Below are 20,389 nucleotides of genomic sequence, written 5' to 3' on the forward strand. Positions count from 1 at the left end.
ATACACATCCTATTTCAAATATCAATTCTACACTTCATATGGTACTTGTACAGGCTCTTTTGGTATTTATATGCGTTTAATGTCTTATAACACATGAATTTTAGATTTGTTCATTTATGATCCCTTCTCATATGAAAATATAAATTTTAAGTTGTTCAAATATCCACACGTATTTTTACATAGTTTTTTCAATTAATAATTCCTTCAAGATTCAAGATAACAAACAATTTAACTATACAGTTCAATGTTGATATGGTACTTTAAGGCACCTGTGAAATTGAAATCTTTACGCCTTTTTATGTTTTCAGTTCGGGTGGGTTGTCCTTGAAAATTGAAGATGCTGCTGCTAATATAACCCGGATAAAGTACGAGAATTTATTGGCAGATAAACTAGTGATAACTTTGAGCGCAGATAGTCCCGTCGTTTTCAGCATTGCTGAACTAAACGTTGGTGCGAGGTATGTTATGCAATCATCATCATCATCATCATCATCATCATCATCATCATCATCATCATCACTATCACCACCACCAACACTACCAACTCCATCATCATCATCATCATCATCATCATCATCATCATCACCACCACCACCACCACCATCACTACCACCTCCATCATCTCCACCACCGTCAATGTGGACAAGTATTATTGAATTTAGAAATAAGCCAATACATGTATTAAAAATCGAACAAAACAAACAAACAATATTAAATAAATAAAAATATTATCTTTAAATCATTACCATTACAATTACAAATAGTTATATATTTACTTGGTAACACAGTTATATATATTCAATGTGTCGGAAACATTAATTACTTTTTATATATCTTCAAACGAAGAGCGAGAGACATATTTATGCAAAAATGGAATGAAGAGTTGAGAGACTCTTCGAGAGCTTCTTCTTATGTATTATTCTCAAACTTTAATTTCCAATTATACCTAGACAATATCCAGAACAAACATCACAGGAACGCTCTATCAAGGCTTAGGTTATCTTCCCATAGACTCGAAATAGAAATGGGACGATGGCATAAACCACACATAACCCCAAGAAATGAAAGAAAATGTCAACTTTGCAACACTCTGGAGGACGAATTTCATTTTCTCTTAGAATGTCCTTTATATCATGAATTACGGAAATCATACATACGTCGATATTATTGGCGTCGCCCAAATATTATGAAATTTACTGAACTTCTTTCAACGAATAACATAAATACTATACGCAAATTATCGTGCTATATATTTAAAAGTTTTAAAATACGACAAAATACATACTATAATTAACACTTTTCTCCAAATGTAACATGTAAAGTTATATCTGATATGATATGGATATTTCAAAAAATCTTCGAATAAGGCATTGCTTTTATAAATCATTATTCAACGGAATTAACATTTTCACTTGTAATTTTATTGTTGAAAATAATATATATATTCCGTCGAAAATTGTATTGGATTGCATCTTCTCACATTTTATTGTTAATCGTTTTGAAAATATATGTGTCTGATATAAAAATTGATAAACAATTGTAAGAAAAGTATTATCATTGTGCATACCGAAAATGTTTTATTCTCCATATTATCGTTTGAAATATGTATTACTCATGTGCTGTAAGCTTATAGTGAATAAATTATCTATCTATATAATCGAACAGCGTATACACTTAATAGTTTTTTTGTTGTTAAGGCCTCTAGAAACATACGTTAAAAAAACTGAAAGAAGCTTACACGTGTGGCGTCCTGGTTGGCGTATTTATATTGCGAGAAAAGTGATCAAACTTACTTACCAGGTGAAAATATCCCCCCAAAACACCGAAATCTCTTCGAACACCGCCATTTTATTCCTCATCACACATTTCCCTCACTTAAAATGCGGAAAACGCGTTGGACCCCTGCAAACAACATCCTTTATAAACATAAGCTTCACAAGTGAAGTTAATTATTAATTATTATAAAGTGACACTCTTATTCAAAATCAATACATACAAACATAAATTTTGAGTGATAAACCTTTTACTACTTACTAAATAATGGATTTATGGAAAATTTTAATTACTGATAACAAGATTGTAACCATGTATTAAAAAGCAGAAAACGCATTAATATTAAATGATTGGTTTGTGATAAAATATTTACTGTGATCTACTATCGTCACTTAAGGTAGAAATACCCTGTTTTCTGCACCTTTCTTTCATATTAAACTTGGTATGATTCATAAGAACCATTGTTTTCGATATTTATTTATTCATCCCTTTTGGTATTTTAAAATAATTGTATTAATTGTGGTCAATATGATTTGGGAGTAAGAGTGCATATTTTAACTTTCATTTTTGTTTCTTTGCTTAAGCAGACAATGTAATAATGCAAATGTCTAATAATAATTATTTAATACTTTGCGGTCTCTGTTATGTTTTAAAAAGACAGATATTGTTACACAATAGCTACTACAGTGGTTCGGTATGTACATTTCATGAATTTTCCAGATGTGGTTGTTATGGTAACAACCCAACATGCGCAATTTCTGCCGACGGGGCATATACTTGTGCTACTTGTGTCGGTAATACAACGAGCACTCATTGTGATAAGTGTAGTGATGAGCACTACCGCTCCGATAAAGACTTCGTGTGTCCACATTCGTGTCAGTGCAACAAGAATGGTAGTGCAAGTTACACCTGTAAAGAGGTACTGTTTAATTATATTGTACATTTTAAATGGTGCTCTGGATCAAAATACAGGTACCCAATAGTAATCGCCCTGTCCGTCTGTTTGTCCGTCCGTCCGTTTGAGTCAACATATGGGTGTTTAGGTGGAAGGGGGTGTCCATTAGGATTATCACATAAAAATTCGCACATATAAATACGCATCAGATTTTGTTTGTATCTTTTTAAAAACACATATTTTTCATGTTCTCTTTTCAATCATTTAATATATCAAGTTCAAACTTTATACACTTACTTGCAGTAATAACGTTCTCTTTCTTGACATTCCAACTTTCTCCTGACTAGCTATGAAATTCTAAATTTCTCTTGATTAGTTATGAAATTCCAACTTTCTCTTGACTAGTTATGAAATTCCAACTTTCTCCTGACTAGTTATGAAATTCCAACTTTCTCCTGACTAGTTATGAAATTCCAACTTTCTCCTGACTTGCTGCGAAATTCCAACTTTCTCCTGACTAGCTATGAAATTCCAACTTTCTCCTGACTAGCTATTAAATTCCAACTTTCTCCTGACTAGTTATGAAATTCCAACTTTCTCCTGACTAGCTATGCAATTCCAACTAAAATATTGTAAGAGCTATGGCCTTTTATTATTATTTTTTACATATTTTCATGTTTTTCCTTCTAACTCTACAACCATTTGCGATATCAACTTTTGTTTTTGTGTTCTATATCTATGGCGTTTACCCTGTGCCATTAAACAGGGTTTATGTTTAAACTGTTGGCTACTGTGCTTGTTTCTGTAGATTTTCACATAAGTTTCGAACCATAAAAACTTACTCACAGCTTTTTTTTTGTTCTTCATTACTTTTAAACTATGGATGAAAATAAACTTCAAATTGCAAATACTTTATCGCATACATTACATTATGCACTTTAATGACAAGCTTTATTACACTAAATGTTCTACATACTTAAGGCCCTTTGTAACTAATACAAATAAATCGTTATGAAAGTTAATTGAATGAAACTTGAAACATCGATAAAGAAAAGGCTATGTAGCATTATTGGAAATATGAAAACCGCAAATACAATATGAATAATAATGTGCATAGTGATTAGTGGATGCCAAAAACTTAAATGAAATATGTTTGTTGATAATCTCCCTTTGCTTAAAATACCTTTGTTAAATAGTATTATATTGTTTGGATAGTTTATATAACAACTTCGTATATCAAATTTAAATATATGTAAAAATAAAACAGGCATGGCTTATCTTTCTATAGTATTCCCCACTTGACTTTTATCATGCCCTCACACCACCCCTATTCAAATATGCTATCATCAGGGGCCCTTGTTTCATTCTATGATAGCTTTAGTTGTGCATTCAGACAATTATTTCCTTGTTCTGTGGCATTTTAAAAATGCGTGTATTATTTTAGGTTGGCGGAGCGTGCACCTGTAAATCAAATGTCGAGGGTCACCTTTGCGACAAATGTAAACACAACACAGTCAATCTAGGTTCAAATTCATCATCGGGATGTACAAATTGTACATGTGATCTGGATGGAAGTGTACACTGTAACGATAACATGACCTGTCTATGCAAGCCGAACGTTCAGGGTAGGAATTGTGAGCAATGCATGGAATCTTTCTACGAGATAACGAATCCATCTGGCTGTGTGGCATGTGCATGTAACATAGACGGGGTTGTTAATAGAAATATTTCTTGCGACTTTACAACTGGGCAGTGCAAATGCAAAAATAATAATGTGCAAGGTGAATGTCTCATAATGTATTCTTCTTCTACTACACACATTCTAGCGTTTTATCATTGCATGTTCTGGACCGTTTCGTTATATGTCATCTTCATCACAGGGGCAGGGTACGTTATTATACCACACCCATATGACCGCACCCTCTCCCCCCAAAATAAATTAATTTAAAATAAATAAATACTCACAGGCTTATTTATAATGATAGGGGAAATGTTGCTTGTAATAACAATAATTATATTTATATGCTATTATTCTATAATATTTCAATAATTTACAAAGATTATAGAAAAATTGTATAAAAAATACAATTCTTGTAACTTATTACTAGTAACAGTTCCTCCATCATTATTAACAAGCCTGGGAATATTGATTGATTTTTTTTATTAATTATTTTTTATTTTTTTATTATTTTTTTTTGGGGGGGGGGCGTGGGGGGCGTGGTCATAGGCGTGTTGCATAACAACGCACCATGCCCTTGTGATCTTCATAGATATAACACTTCCTACATTAATATTTTTGTACTTTTGTTATGATATCTTGCATGTTTTTAAATATTTCATGTCCTGTTAAATAAATGTAAAAAAGTGGATTTACTTAAGTGAATAGTGTAAAAAAGATGAACTATGAATTAACAAAGCCGTCGCAAACGTTTTTTTTTTTCAGGTCGACGTTGCGATGAATGCAAGGAAGCATTTTATGATCTGACATCCGGTTGTGGAAATAGATGTAATTGTGAACCACTTGGAACCGAAGATGAAAGTAAAGTGTGTAAAATTACTTCCGGTCAATGTCCGTGTACTTGGGAATATCGTGACAACAGAAAATGCGTAAGTTTTATTATTTCTAACCATCGTAGTTCAAACACATTATGCTGACCAAAATTCTGTTCGATGGAAGTGGCCAGCTAGCTATTTTTATGACACGTGATGACTAACTTGAACTGCTTATTCCGATTTGAGTTTAAGTAGCAATATAACAAGTCGACGAATAAGCATTCGAACATATGAAGAACAAACAACTTTTATGTTATATTGTGTAACTTTACCTCATAAACTGAGCTGTTTAAATAACGCTTTACAGGAGCCCAAGGTGACAAGCGTGGAACCAATGTATGGACCAGAGGCTGGTGGTACCCTTGTGACGGTTCGTGGAGAACTGTTGACCTCAGATCATGTAGATACGAGAGTCGTGATAGGGTCGGTGGAACAGACGTTGGTGTCGAAGTATGTTGAATCATTCGGACGATGCTTAACTAATGGTTTATTTAAAATTAGCCTGTACGCGTACCTTCTTTAAGCTGATGCTCCGTGCATGACAATTACGTATCTATTGAAAAAAGATAAGACGCTAATTAAAGGCGTATATCTTAACCAGTCTTTTGAGACAATAGCATTGTCGCAGGATACACATTATCTTCAAAGTGTATCGTCAAAGATTTTGAGTTTCTGCTGTACACGAATATCAGATTGTATTCAACATTTCAAGAACACAACACAATACAACAATTGTGTTCTTAATTGTGAATGTTGGTTGTCACATTCAACCAATATGTGTGCAATACTATGTATTGTGTATATGTATCGATTTTAGATGTTGTAAAAGCAATGTATAGTTGTTGTTTTTTGAGTACTATAGTCACTTATAACTCATAGACTGAGTGGCAATACATGTTTTAAGTTATATTTATTATGTGATGTATATAGGTTGTAATGATGAGACGTTAATAAACTATCAAATATTTAAAGGATGTTATTCATAATAATACTGAAGAAGATGTGTCAACATATCCATCAGTATTCTATCGACTGTAACATTGTTTTACCCAAACACTTTTGTATAATTGCAGTGATTCAAGTACGCTGATATTCCGAACGAAGCCGAGGGAAAAGAGCGAAATCCCTCTCAACTTGTTAGTAAAGTGGACGTTGACGAAAAACGTATCACATACTCGTCAAAGTGAAAATGCCCTGGCGTTTGAATTTAAGGCAAATCCTGTTTTAAATGCAACACATTCTATCACAACTTACGCAAGGTAAATCAGTGTTTTGTTTGAAAGTATTTTAAAACGATATATCATTATGATGACCAGGCAAGTGACATATCTGTAGATAAATAAATATTCATAGTTAATCCCTTACGTGGAAATTAAAAAAAAACTGCAATTTTTAAAGGGGGACCATGTAGATTGATTTTCTTTTAATTTTAATGCATTATTTTGCTTGACTTATTTGTTGATAACGATCAAGACAAAAACAAACTAATTACTAATTTGTGTACAGATAAATAAAAGTATAATATCATGCTATAAATCAACATTTACTGTCTCAGTGGTGGCTGTAAGATACGTGTGCCGGGTACAAATATAGACAGTGTCGCCCATCCAGGTTTCCTCGTATATTATGCGGCTGGAAAAAGCGTAAAAGGGGTACGTTGCAAACCAAATGCTCGTTCGTCTGCGAAATGTTTATATTAACCTTTTTATGTTCAAAGCATAAAGCAAAAACCTTTTTATGACGACCAGTAACTGTAACTAAAACCTCTTGTTTTAAATTACATATAAAAGTACTGTTGTTTCTATAGTATGCATAACATCATGATATTCTTATGTGCAGGATTGTTGCTTGGATGCAATGCTTTCCGATTGTTCGGCTGATAGTTTGAGCTGCAAGACCCCCGATTTAATCGCCCATCTGACAGCACTCCAGAAAAGTGAGGGCGTGTCTTTCAATTACACCTTTCAAATGGATGGCGCTTCGGAGAATGTGCTAATAAGTTCTGAAGCCCAATTGAAAGTCGTAGATGATCCATCCATTAATATGTTGAGCGAGAAGGACACTTACAAAAGTGTGTTCAGTGACAGCAAGTACAAAATTGTTGTAAGTACAACGAAAATACACTTCAGGTATTGTATTGAATTCACGATATTTTCGGAAGTAATCATTTATTATGAAAATCGAATTATCCCATTACACACATCTAAAATTGTTCGCAAAGCATATCATAGAGCATTTAATAATAATAATAATAATAATAATAATAATAATAATAATAATAATAAACATATTTCCCATGAATAAACGGTCACAACCTTTTCGAAACAGATGCTAGTACTACATCTATTTGTATTACTTTAAATAAGAGAATAAATGTTTGTTGATTTTTATATAGCTGCGTACACAAACTAATTCATTACCATTCATCTGCGATAAATAATTCAGTAATGTTGCACATCCGTTAAAGCCGTTACTAGGGGCGCTGGTAATGTTGCACATCCGTTAAAGCCGTTATTATGGGTGCTGGTATTGTTGCACATCCGTTAAAGCCGTTATTAGGGGTGCTGGTATTGTTGCACATCCGTTAAAGCCGTTACTAGGGGCGCTGGTAATGTTGCACATATGTTAAAGCCGTTACTAGGGGTGCTGGCAATATTGCACATCCGTTAAAGCCGTTACTAGGGGCGCTGGTAATGTTGCACATGCGCTTGAGCCGTTACTAGGGGCGCTGGTAATGTTGCACACCCGTTTAAGTCGTTGCTAGGAGCGCTGGCAATATTGCACATCCATTACTAGGGACGCTGGTAATGTTCCACATCCGTTTAAGCCGTTACTAGGGGCACTGGTAATGTTCCACATCCGTTTAAGACGCTACTAGGGCTGCTGATAATGTTCCACATTCGTTTAAGCTGTTACTAGGGGCGTTGATAATGTTCCACATTCGCTTAAGCTGTAATATTGTGCATATAAACAGAAACAGTCAAATCGAGACTGCTGTTTTTATACTGGATGTATTTTGTACTCCTCAAGTATCTCTCTCCCACACTGATTTAATCTTTAAAATTATTTAAATGGTTTTTCTGGTGATTTCAATTGTCCATATATTATATTTTCTGGTAACACTAGGGCTCAAATCTGAATACTGCTTGTCATGATGAGGATGATGTCCAGGTGTTGCTTGGAGATGAACCTTGCACGTTAGTGGAACGGACGGATAACTACCTAGCTTGTAGTTTGGAGGAGAAGTTTCCAGGAAACTCTAGAGAAGTCAATGTAACGGTAAGAGAATTTTGACATTTACTTTGTCCGTATTGTAGTTATTTATGTTAAAGCCTTGCGGAATTTGTGATTGTGTTTCTTAAATAGATACTTATGGATGTTGTTTTTTTACCAAAACTGGCACGAATCTATAAACACTTCAAGTCGATGGTTTCATTATAGACATTTAGGGTAAATGTTGAACTTTATCTTGTATTCCGAACCATTTAAACATATTAAAATCAATCATAACATCTTGTTAATTTTGACGTTCAAATAATAAAGTACGCGTTGAGATTGGCAGACATAATTAAACCCCAAGAGACAGTCGTGTATGTGTGTGTGTGTATTGCCAATATTTTGATACTATTACTGTTTAAGACTGTGAATACCATTTTTGTTTTCAAATATAAATCATAGTGATGTACGTGCACTAGTGCTTATTTAATTGGTATTTTTATGACCATAATTTGAATGCCCCTTTTGCGATTGAACCATTTGAATCATTATACAAATTAACTTATTGTGTTTTAAGCATTGTTAGTTAAAGGGAAGTAATCGTGATTAATATATACGATATGCTTGTATTGGAGCATTCCTGTGACACAACTTCTCGTGTATTTATGTTGTGAGCTATGTATTTTCAGCCAGTTTTCTTTCATTACAAATTAAACCATTGACTTGAATCGACTTGACTTTGAATTAGAATTCCACTGCAGCTGGTGCTAGCGGGCGCTTGCAGTGTAACACTTTTCATCGCTGTTTGTTAATGAACACTTTCAATCAATCTTAAACTGATATAACGTTGTCCTATATAACATAACCGTATGTATCCTGAATGTTTCTCGTAGTAAGCTGTATTCAATTGTAAGATTAGCATGTGTTTCCCTGACTGGGACAATTCTTAAACTCCGTTAAAAAGTTATCTAAAACTTGAATACAACTTATCCAAAACTAAAAAGCTGCTGTCAGTAGCAATGTACCAGTATTTGTGTATAGGTAATATAATAAGTATTATTCGTATATGTAGATTTGTTCGGCAGATTGTTCGGATATAAAATTAAAAATAAATAGTTTTCAATGTTTCAAAGGAGTGTTTCTCAAAACTTAAAAATAACATGAACGTTTAATCATGTTAATTTTGGGCATTTCCAACCCTCTTTTGCACTGTGTAATGCTCTTGAAGTAGCATTTACGAACTCAACTCAACAAAGACATACCACATTTTTTAATGTTTATCTTATTTAAATTTCTAGGTGCGAATTGGAAACAAGGTCTACTATTATGGAAGGCTTGAATTCTTAACCTTCTGGCAAACCACTGAATTTTATGGCATTGCTGCGGGTGCTGGTGCTTTTGTTATCATTGTCATCGTTATTGTGATAGTTTGCTGCTGCCGACGACGAGGAGACTATGATAAACAAACTGATATCCCCGACTCTTGTGAGTTAAACGTCTCAATCACTAAATTAAACATAAACTAGATAGATACGGTCTAACAGCTACACCGGCAACACCATTTTGGTGCCATGTCGGATACCGTGATATTCATCAGTATAGACTGATTTGTTTTTAGTTAAGGTGATTGATTGTTAAAACTTCTATTGTTTTGACTTTTTCTTTTGACCATCGCTTGTCATTGTACCGCAAAATTTGTCTGTGTGTATTATGTCACACACATATTTATAAAGGCCATACTTTTTCATGTGCAGTATAGTTTATTCAAGACATGCTTGTGTTTAAGTATAAAAAGTATAAACCGCATAAAATAGCGAAAATACTATCCATTTATTATTGTAATTTTTCTAGTGGATGTCGATGCAAAACGATCTGGTTCGAATAACTACACACCAATCACACAACTGCCTTTGCAAGAGATCATTCAGCCTACGTCAAAACGACCCCCTTCGAGCATCACTGTTTCAGCGAGTGATGCGTTTTTCAACCGCATGAGTGGAGATGATCGAAAAGATATCAAAAGCTCACTAGTCCTTCGTGAAAACATAGAGATCGGAAAGACATGTACTCGTAAAGGTAACGTTTCCCCTCTAGCTAGCTCGGACACGCTACCTTAAATTAAACTACAACCCAATTTTCGGACTGCATTGTCCCCAAAATTAAGTATGAAATCAGTAATATAAACACGCTATTATCAATGATTTCTTACAAAGCCAAATGATTGGAAATAATTATTATGTTTCAAGATTCAATGTTTAATAATCCCAAAACCAAGAACGCACAAACAGAAACACTACAACAACTTGGCTTTATCCTACAGGACCAGCATACAAAACGCTTATAAACCAATCTCACAATATAACAGTGAAACCCGCAGTCCTAATTGTATAGCTGGTAAGGGGAATCAGACCATTGTACCTGTTCTGTCTGTATCGCAATGATCCAGGCTTACTAAGAGGCCAAAAAGAAACCCCACGGATGTCCGAACCTGGAAACTAGAAGCTGTAGCGCAATGCTTCACTTTAACTCTCTTAGTCTGAAATAGTTAAGAATCCGCTCTAAACAGTACAAAAAGATACTTTAAAGCTTCCCAATATATATTTACTTGATGTTCTTCATCGGCGTCGAGACACGAACTTACCATTTCTGTGCCTTTCGCTGATTTTTAACCAGGTTTTCAACGAAAGCCGGGTTATTAGAATGAGGTTGTCGTTGGGCGGGCGGGCGTCAAACATTGGTTTCTGTTCAATAACTTTAGTTAGCATTGATAGATATTGATGAAACTTGGTGTGTAGGAAGCTTATGGGAAGAGCTAGCTTTGGATTGCATTTGAGGGGGGTGGGGCTAAGGTCAAGGACACTGTTCCTAAAAATAGAAAAATGTTTTTTCTGCCCAACAACTTAGTTAGAATTGATGGATAGTGATGAATCTTAGTGTGAATATAGCTTATATGAAGCTGCAGATTGAACTTGCTCATACAACAAATTAATTGGCTATAATTTCTGATTGCCCATAACAAAAACCTGGTTTCGTCGCATTGTGGCGCTTCTAGTATACTCTAAAATCACGTGACCAAAACGGAATGATCCATTTTAACAAACTCTATGGTCTACATTACAGACTAGGGGTGTCAAGTTCATTAATCTTTAGAAAAAGTAGAAAACCATTAAGAATATAACTCCTTTCGTATCGATTTATAATTTACTATTTAAGTTCAGACATTTAATACTAAAACCAAACCATTAATATTAAATACACGAACTCATCTTAAAGAAGTAATAGCGATAATGGCGAAACCCGAAAATAGTAAAATACTTTATAACTTTCACTGAAACAGAACTGTTTATTTTCCGGGCTCCGGGCTACATGATTCCTGGAACATTACAAGTTAACTATTCAAGGGCGTTAATTCGAAACATTTTTTTTTCAAACCAATAGACTTTCCATTTTTACTTGTATTTCCCAAAATGTTACCCTCTTATGGGTATTAGATTCGAGCTCTACAGAGGGCCCCTCCAAATTAAGCCATCAATGAGTTCTAACTATAAAGCATGACGTATTATACTAATCATGAAATCGTCTTGCATATAATTAATAACAACTAAGTAAATAATACTATTGATATTTTCTAATGCTTTCCGTACAGGTAAACAGTACTGCCATGTGGTCCTTGGCCAGTTTTCGTCTTCAGCTTCCACAAGTAACTCCGGTTCTAACCTCACAATAAAGATGCTGAGAGACAAACTTCCAGGTAATATCATTACCATGCTCTCTTACGGTATCAAGTGTATTTAAGGATTGATCGCATGTTTTTGGCATTTATGTTGTATGAACGCAGAAAGGCACGCGAGCAAATTCCTTTTGGATTATGTTCTGTTTTCTATCGCTTAAAAAAATAAGCATGACCGGGCCGCACAAGGGAGCCTTTTAAAAAAAAAAAAATATGGACACTTATGGAAAGTTTTCTGATCTCAAAGGTTGTTTTACAACAGCCCAGTAACAGTAAGCGTTATTATATATTTGATGCTTATATTTTCGACCGCATATATTGTGATATTGCATCAAGTATTTGTTGAGGAAAAATAACAGAATAAAACTGTAAACATGACTTGGTTTGGAATTTAAAAAGTAAAAAACAACAACAGCACACATCACAATAGTCATATAAACATACACACTATTGGCCACCAATTCGGCAGCTATATTTAAACCGATTTTTCTGCGTGTATTCCCGAATTGGTAATCCGTTTCAGGGTGTAAATCTTCAACAGTTAATATATTTGGCACTGGCAAAGCCAAGTTAAGGATTAAAATAAATTTTGAACTGACAAAAAACAACTTTGTTGTCTTAACGATGAAAGTTTAATTTTACAGAAGGACAGAATATTCCGGAATGGCTGATACGAGAACTGAAGGAATGCATACGATTCCGAGACAGTATCAACGAGAATATTCTGAAGATGATTGGCATCGCAGTTGATGCCAAGTCAGTGTACATCCTATACCATGAGATGGAGAATAGAACTATGAAAGAGTATTACATAAAGGAAACAGCGGTACATATAATCACACTGTAAACCGTCTATTTTATTGAAAATACCGAGGCTTATACATTTGATAGCATTATTCTATTTAGTCATTTAATATTGTTTTTGCTCAAAATGGTTACCTGTTCATGCAGTTAGAAATGGATTCGTCCAGTTCCAACAACAAACATCTAATGATTTTCCACCATAAAACAAAATACAACAGTTTAAGAAGGCATGTATAAACATTAAATGTTCCTATTCTGACACAAAAAGTTATTAATTAAATGAAGATGTGCGATTTGTTTATTACGCATTCTATAAGCATAAACATATAATCAAGTATTGAAGGAACAAGTAGAATAAAAGCTACTAATAGTAAATTTTAAATAGTATTTATTTAACTTAAAACTGTTTACACAGAAAAAAGAAGTGCCACTGGATATTTCGATGAACTTTTGCGTCCAAGTCGCCGAAGGAATGAATTTCCTCAGTACGAAAGGCATGACACACAAGGATCTCGCATGCAGGAATTGCTGGTAAAATAAACTTAAATACGTTAAACTGTGTAATCAATCGCATAAGTTTACAAATGGAATTAAAAATGGCACTGGTTTTATACAAAGATTTTGGATACATTTGACCAAATCAATAAATTGCAGAACACTATGTACATAATCCTTTTTCTTCCAGATACCCTATTTCACAAAACTCTTGGCTGGTTACATTATTTGTAATAGATAGGTGTATTAAAACCTCAGTTTAATACCGGTAATCCAATGTTTCGAATTGATTAAGTATAATTCTACATAAAACAACATGAAAGAGAATGGAAATGCACAATCATTAATATGGAGAACATTAATTTTACTGTTTTAAATGCACACATGCATGGACTGTTTGTACTGATATATCTCAGGGTGACTGGTGACATGGTCGTCAAGATCGCTGACAGCTCGTTCAGCGCGGACTTGTTCCCTGAGGAGTATATGGCACAGGGAGACACGTATATTCCCGTTCGATGGATGGCGCCGCACTCGCTGTTACAGGCATTCTTCTCTTCCCAGACTGATGTGGTACGGGAATTACGTACTCATTCTTTGATTTGTAATTCAATGGATACGGCATAAACTTTATTTAATGGTTGAGAATATTACATCCTACTTAGTTATGAGCGCATTTCACATTGATAGCAACTTTCTGATATCACCAGAACATTAATTCACATGTGCACGATAACAGATTTTCACCTTGAAATATCTTTTACATTTTAGTGGTCGTACGGAGTGTTATTATGGGAGATCTTCACTGACTGTGGCTACCTCCCCTTCTACGACATAACCGATGCTGCAGAAGTGAAGAAACGAGTGTGTCATGAAAACTACAAACTCGTGTGTCCACCGGATTGCCCCGATGTCATGTATGTATCTAAATGACCAGTGAAATAAAATATTTGCAGTGCAGTTTATTTTATATTTAAATCCGTACTTATTACTATACAATCCAACCAAACATGTCGATATATATGTAATTTTAGCATCAGTGCACCATTATGATATGATTAAAATATTCAATATCCGAAAGTAGAAATGAATAGATTTTTCCACGTAAGTCCAATGTTTTAACAATACATAGAATCACACAGTACATAGATTGTTTAAATAAGCGACCAATCACATTCCTGAGGCAATGATATCAATGAGTCTTTGCATTTTTGTAGATCGAATGTGATGGAAAGGTGCTTTGAGACAAACGAAGACGACAGACCAACATTTAGCACAATCGTTAACGATCTTACGCCCGGTGAAGGTAACATAGCAACCTCATATGTGAACGCACAAAGGGGCTATGTGAACAAAGGGGTTGTCGACCAAGAAGACGGTCTTGAAGACTACGCTAATCAGAGCCAGTGGATGACTGAGCGGCAACAAAGTATGGAAATCTACATGAATCAGTGAACTGAAGAGATGGACATGGCATTTATTTCAAGTTTTTATATTCTTTTGGTGTCTATATTGTGAACTATAAACTACTAATATTACAACAGAAGTCTTGGCAATTTTTGTTGAGAGAATACCGAACAACTTCATGTGGGGTGGGTTAACAAAAAAATATAATTTTCCTACTACAAGATACACGGATCTGAAACTAAAGATTACAATAATTTTTTGTAATGAGTTGTGAATGGCAAATACAAAATAACGTGTGAGTAGTAAAGTATAATGACTTGTTAAGATAATAGTGGTTTTGATGAGGCTTATTTTAATTTTGTAAATATTGATAAATGTTGAGAAAAGTGGGAGATATTGGTCATACAAACGAGTTAAAGCCCTCAGTATACTCGTTTTCCAAGGCAGTACTCCCATTATTTATCGGTAAAGTTATTTTGATGCGATCGTGGTCTGTTTGTTGTGTTTGTATTTGTGGATGTTGTGTTTATACGTTTGTGTATCTGCTTTATTGTCATTTGGCCTTTGTTACATTAACAGGGCTCATTTTTGAACTTTGGACTTAATTGACCATGTCTCTGTTGTCTCTCATTGTATTAGTGTGAGAATCAAAATAAAACGTGTGAGTGGCAAAAGAATGACGTATGAATTGATAAAAAAATATTAAGTTTGATTGGCAAAAGAAAGACGTCTGCGTGGTAAAATATAACGTCTTAGTGGCAAAAGAATGACGTCTTAGTGGCAAAAGTATATTTGACAAAAGAATGACGTCTGAGTGACAAAAGAATGACGCTTGAGTGGCAAATGATTGACGTCTTAGTTGCAAAAGAATGACGTTTCTTAGTGACAAGAAATGACGTCTTAGTGAAAAAAGAATGACGCCTGAGTGGCAAATGATTGACGTCTGAGTGGCAAATGATTGACGTCTGAGTCACAACAGAATCACGTCTTAATGATAAAACAATGACGTCTTAGTGAAAAAAGAATGACGCCTGAGTGGCAAATGATTGACGTCTTAATGACAAAATAATGACGTCTTAGTGACAAAAGAATGTCGTCTTAGTGACAAAAGAATGACGTCTTAATGACAAAAGAATGACGTCTTAGTAGTAAAAGAATGACGTCTTAGTGACAAATGAATGACGTCTGAGTGGCTGAGTGGGAAAAGAATGACGTCGGAGTGTCAAAAGAATGGCGTCTTAGTGAACAAATAATAAGGTGTAAGTGGCAAAATAAAAAAAGTAGTAGGTAAAGGATAAGGTTTGCATAGGAATATAATGAGGTGTGAATGACAAAATATTACCTTGTAATAGCTCTATTGTTCATCTGACTTATATGATAACTGAACGCAATAAGAACAATGATATGTTGTGTAAATATTCATTGTAAAATAGAATGGCATTCATAATTTTATTATATATATATATATATATATTTTGTACTTTGCATAAGTGTTTCTGTGATAACCAGATATCCATTCATGTAGCCTTAAGCAGTGCTTTTTTCTCTTCATCAGATTATTTTTCTATAGCTAACATGCTAACGAAAAGCGAATTTTCAGTTCACTATATAAAAGTGGTATTATCTTAACAGCATTATCATTTGTTTATTTTAAATTGGAGGTTAATATATAAATATATATATGTATGTGACACATTATAATACGACATAAAGTGTCATTACGACATGGAAGAGAAAATACGTCATGCATATTTTATGTTTAGTTTTGCGCAAGCATTGTGATATGATATTTTAGACGTCTTTATATCCGGTTGAAAAAAGACAAGACCGTATGGAAAATTGGCAATAACTTTGTATAGTATATGTACATTAATAAGTGATTATGTCATAGTATATATAGTCTCGCTGCTGGGCTTGTCAGGTGTATTTACAATAGATATAACTAAATATTTTCTTGACTTAATCATGATCATTTCCCAGACGTTGGTGGGAAGATAAGTGCATTTTAACGAGAAAGTAGCCAGGATCCTTCCATTGTCTGAAAATATACTACCGATTTATAATTAAAAAAGCATTTTACCAAAGAAACTGTCAGTTGAACCATTATCATACACACATTTTTTCATTAATAAATCCTGGAAAAACTGGCGTTCGTTTGTTTCTAAATTGGCAACCCTTAAGTTATATTCATGTTTCCAATGAGGACTTTGGGTAAATGCAATGAACTATATAGATTTATCTTAAATTTATAAGTAGAGTCTGAGTGATTTGATTGGCATGTTCAATTAATTAACCAAGTAAATGAAAGGAATACCTTAGGCATGGCTAACAATGTGTGTATACCACGTGATAAATTACGTCATATGTGCTACGTCTGAAGGCAACATTATGCTTAAAATGAAGACTTAAAACATAGATAACTATACTATTTCTTCCCCATTTTAAACGAAATAAAAGACAGTCTATGCTGCTTAAAAATCCACGCCTCCGTTTTATTATCGGAGTTCTATCAGGTGATTACTTTTCTCAAACACTTCGACAAACCTGTTTCCAAAATAATGTTTTGTTAGTGCTCCATCAGACAGGGGTTTTGTGAAAAGGTTTGTCGAAGTGTTTTAAGAAACTAAACTCTAAATTAAACTCTGGTAAAAGCCCAAAGGCGGAGCTCCGTAAGCGGCGTAGACTGCGCCATGCTTTATCTAAAATGTTGAAGAAATAGTTATCTTTGTTTAAAGTCTTCAGTCAAAGCAAAGTATTGCCTTCCGACGTTTTGCATTTATGACGCAATTTATCACGTGGTACACACACACTCATATTGTTGTATACCACAAATGGATACTTTGGAGGTATTTTTTGCTACCGAAATATCTCCACCCTACAATGATTTAATCCTTGAAGGACATTTTTATCGAAAACAACCTCGGATGTATTTGGACGGTTTACATACTCAAAAACTGGTACGTTTAAGTCCGCTGCAAGTAGATCGCGTAGTAATTTTATTTAGCAGTTAAACTTTATGACTATACTCTTGGGAATCTTTTTTATATATGATGCAATTTATCACATGGTATGCACACACTGACAAAAGATACGGATACGAATTATATACATTACGACCCAAGGGGTGGTATTCAACATTAGTCTTAATGGATCTGAGAACGATGTAGCTAATCGGATCGCATGATATAAATAACGGACCTATACAGTGAATGAAGTCAATGATGAAGTACCATAAGAATGACTTAGGTTGAACATTGAATACTAGCCAGTTACTCTCCTCATCCCATGTAATTTGAAACAGGCATTTTAAAAGTTATTCGGATAAAACTTCAAGACAAACGTCTAAGTGAACGTGAAGTAGCCAATAATGTCATAGTTGACGTGGGATCCATATTCCGGTATACTGGTACAGTTGTTTTATATGCTTATTCGATAGATTCTAGTTGGTTAATTGTTTATTTTGGTAGTACATATGCAATTAATCATCTGAGCACATTGTTTTGTATATGTATTTATCAATATGGCGATATCCTTCTGAATATTTTGTATATGCATCATATTATTGTATCTATCAATTCAGCATCGATAATTACAGCGACAGTTAACGGCTTATAACACCTGTCATTTGATGATGGCTTTGGATTTAAGCCGACCCCAAAACTGCCAATCATGGATGGAATTGAGCCTTATGCTTTACAGCTGCGATTCAAAAATGGAATTAAGTCTTATGCTATAATACTTTCTTTCAAGCATTGACTTGAGCCTCACATACTTCACTACTATCATTCAAGTATGGAATTGAACCTCAAGCTATATTTCTACTGTTTAAGTATATAATTGAGCCTCACGCTATACTTCTACCATTCAAGCATGAAATTGAACATCAGGCTATACTACCTTTATCCAAGCATTGACTTGGGCATCACATGCTTTACCACTACCATTCAAACACGGAATTGAGCCTCACGCTATTCTTCTATTATTCAAGCATGGAATTGAACCTCCCGCTATACAACTACCATTCAAGCATGAACTTGAACATCACGCTACACATCTACCATTTAAGTATACAATTGAGCCTCACGCTATATTACTTCCATTCAAGCATTGAATTGAGCATCATGCTATATTACTACCATTCAAGCATTGAATTGAGCATCATGCTATATTACTACCATTCAAGCATTGAATTGAGCCTCACGCTATATTACTTCCATTCAAGCATTGAATTGAGTCTCACGCTATATTACTACCAAAAGAGCATGGATTTGAGCCCAACACAAAACTACAGTGAAACTGCGATCGCTCGAGGACGCCGGGGACCGAGCCAAAACCTCGAGGGAACCGTCAACAAATGTATTACTATTCAAGCACTGAATCTAGACTCATGCTATACTACTATTCAAACATGGACTTGAACCTCAAACTATACTTCTTCCATTCAAGCATGGAATTAAGCCTAACGCTGTACTACTACCATTCAAGCATGGAATTAAGCCTAACGCTATACTACTACCATTCAAGCATGGAATTAAGCCTAACGCTATACTACTACCATTCAAGCATGGAATTAAGCCTAACGCTATACTACTACTACCATTCAAGCATGGAATTAAGCCTAACGCTATACTACTACCATTCAAGCATGGAATTAAGCCTAACGCTATACTACTACCATTCAAGCATGGAATTAAGCCTAACGCTATACTACTACCATTCAAGCATGGAATTAAGCCTAACGCTATACTACTACTACCATTCAAGCATGGAATTAAGCCTAACGCTATACTACTACCATTCAAGCATGGAATTAAGCCTAACGCTATACTACTACTATTCAAGCATGGAATTAAGCCTAACGCTATACTACTACTATTCAAGCATGGAACTGAGCCTTATGCTGTGCTACTTCAAATTCAAGCATGGAACCGAACCATGGAACAACAACAATGTTTTAAATTTGACAACCAAAATGTGCAAAACTAAAGGTAATATTTTGGGCATATCTTAATGCCTGCACACATCAACTCTGCACTTGTCAGTAACATGAACATTTCAACAAAGTTTCTTTGTTGGTGCGTGCACCTACAAACTACTTTGCGACAAGTTTGGTCAACATAGCCGGCATTGTAAATGAAACTGGGAATTATTGAAATAGATACACAAATAAGACAACTAGATATGTAAGATTCTACAGTATCAACATAGAAAAGATTTATAACCACAGTAAATTTTAGGTTTTCCTAGTTTAAAAGATCAGAAAAAGTTTAGAAAATACAATTTTGCCTTAAATAATGTTCATATTTGACTTTCATTTAAAAGAATAAGCCAAATAAGGTGGATAACCGTGACCGCATTTAAATTGAAACGTATACCGGCAATATAAATTACCGTAATAAACGGTGATCTTCACCTAACCCGGGAGAATTAATGTTCAAATGGAAAGTTTAAAGGTTTACATACCATGTATAAATTACATGCGGAAGTTTTAAACCTTAGGTGTTAGCACATTACGC

At 34.5% G+C, this 20,389-nt stretch overlaps 1 protein-coding gene across 2 annotated transcripts in view; it reads left to right on the plus strand.

Annotated features, from left to right (window-relative positions):
• The window catches only part of LOC128211600 (hepatocyte growth factor receptor-like), a 34,535-nt gene extending 17,516 nt beyond the window's left edge, over nt 1-17,019 (plus strand). The window contains exons 9-25 of one of the 2 annotated variants that reach the window (XM_052916581.1): nt 309-458; nt 2,494-2,692; nt 4,113-4,449; nt 5,112-5,275; nt 5,529-5,671; nt 6,295-6,480; nt 6,777-6,873; nt 7,061-7,324; nt 8,348-8,500; nt 9,736-9,922; nt 10,289-10,513; nt 12,084-12,188; nt 12,812-12,993; nt 13,387-13,502; nt 13,883-14,039; nt 14,238-14,383; nt 14,684-17,019. In XM_052916581.1, coding sequence (XP_052772541.1) covers nt 309-458; nt 2,494-2,692; nt 4,113-4,449; nt 5,112-5,275; nt 5,529-5,671; nt 6,295-6,480; nt 6,777-6,873; nt 7,061-7,324; nt 8,348-8,500; nt 9,736-9,922; nt 10,289-10,513; nt 12,084-12,188; nt 12,812-12,993; nt 13,387-13,502; nt 13,883-14,039; nt 14,238-14,383; nt 14,684-14,921 — 3,049 coding nt within the window. In that variant the 3' untranslated portion in view covers nt 14,922-17,019. The remainder of the gene's footprint in view (nt 1-308; nt 459-2,493; nt 2,693-4,112; nt 4,450-5,111; nt 5,276-5,528; nt 5,672-6,294; nt 6,481-6,776; nt 6,874-7,060; nt 7,325-8,347; nt 8,501-9,735; nt 9,923-10,288; nt 10,514-12,083; nt 12,189-12,811; nt 12,994-13,386; nt 13,503-13,882; nt 14,040-14,237; nt 14,384-14,683) is intronic. The other variant, XM_052916582.1, reaches the window with a different exon arrangement.
• The last annotated feature ends 3,370 nt before the right edge of the window (nt 17,020-20,389 follow it).

The sequence above is a fragment of the Mya arenaria genome, chromosome 12 (assembly GCF_026914265.1).
Source record: "Mya arenaria isolate MELC-2E11 chromosome 12, ASM2691426v1".
In the NCBI taxonomy this organism is placed as follows: Eukaryota; Metazoa; Mollusca; class Bivalvia; order Myida; family Myidae; genus Mya; species Mya arenaria.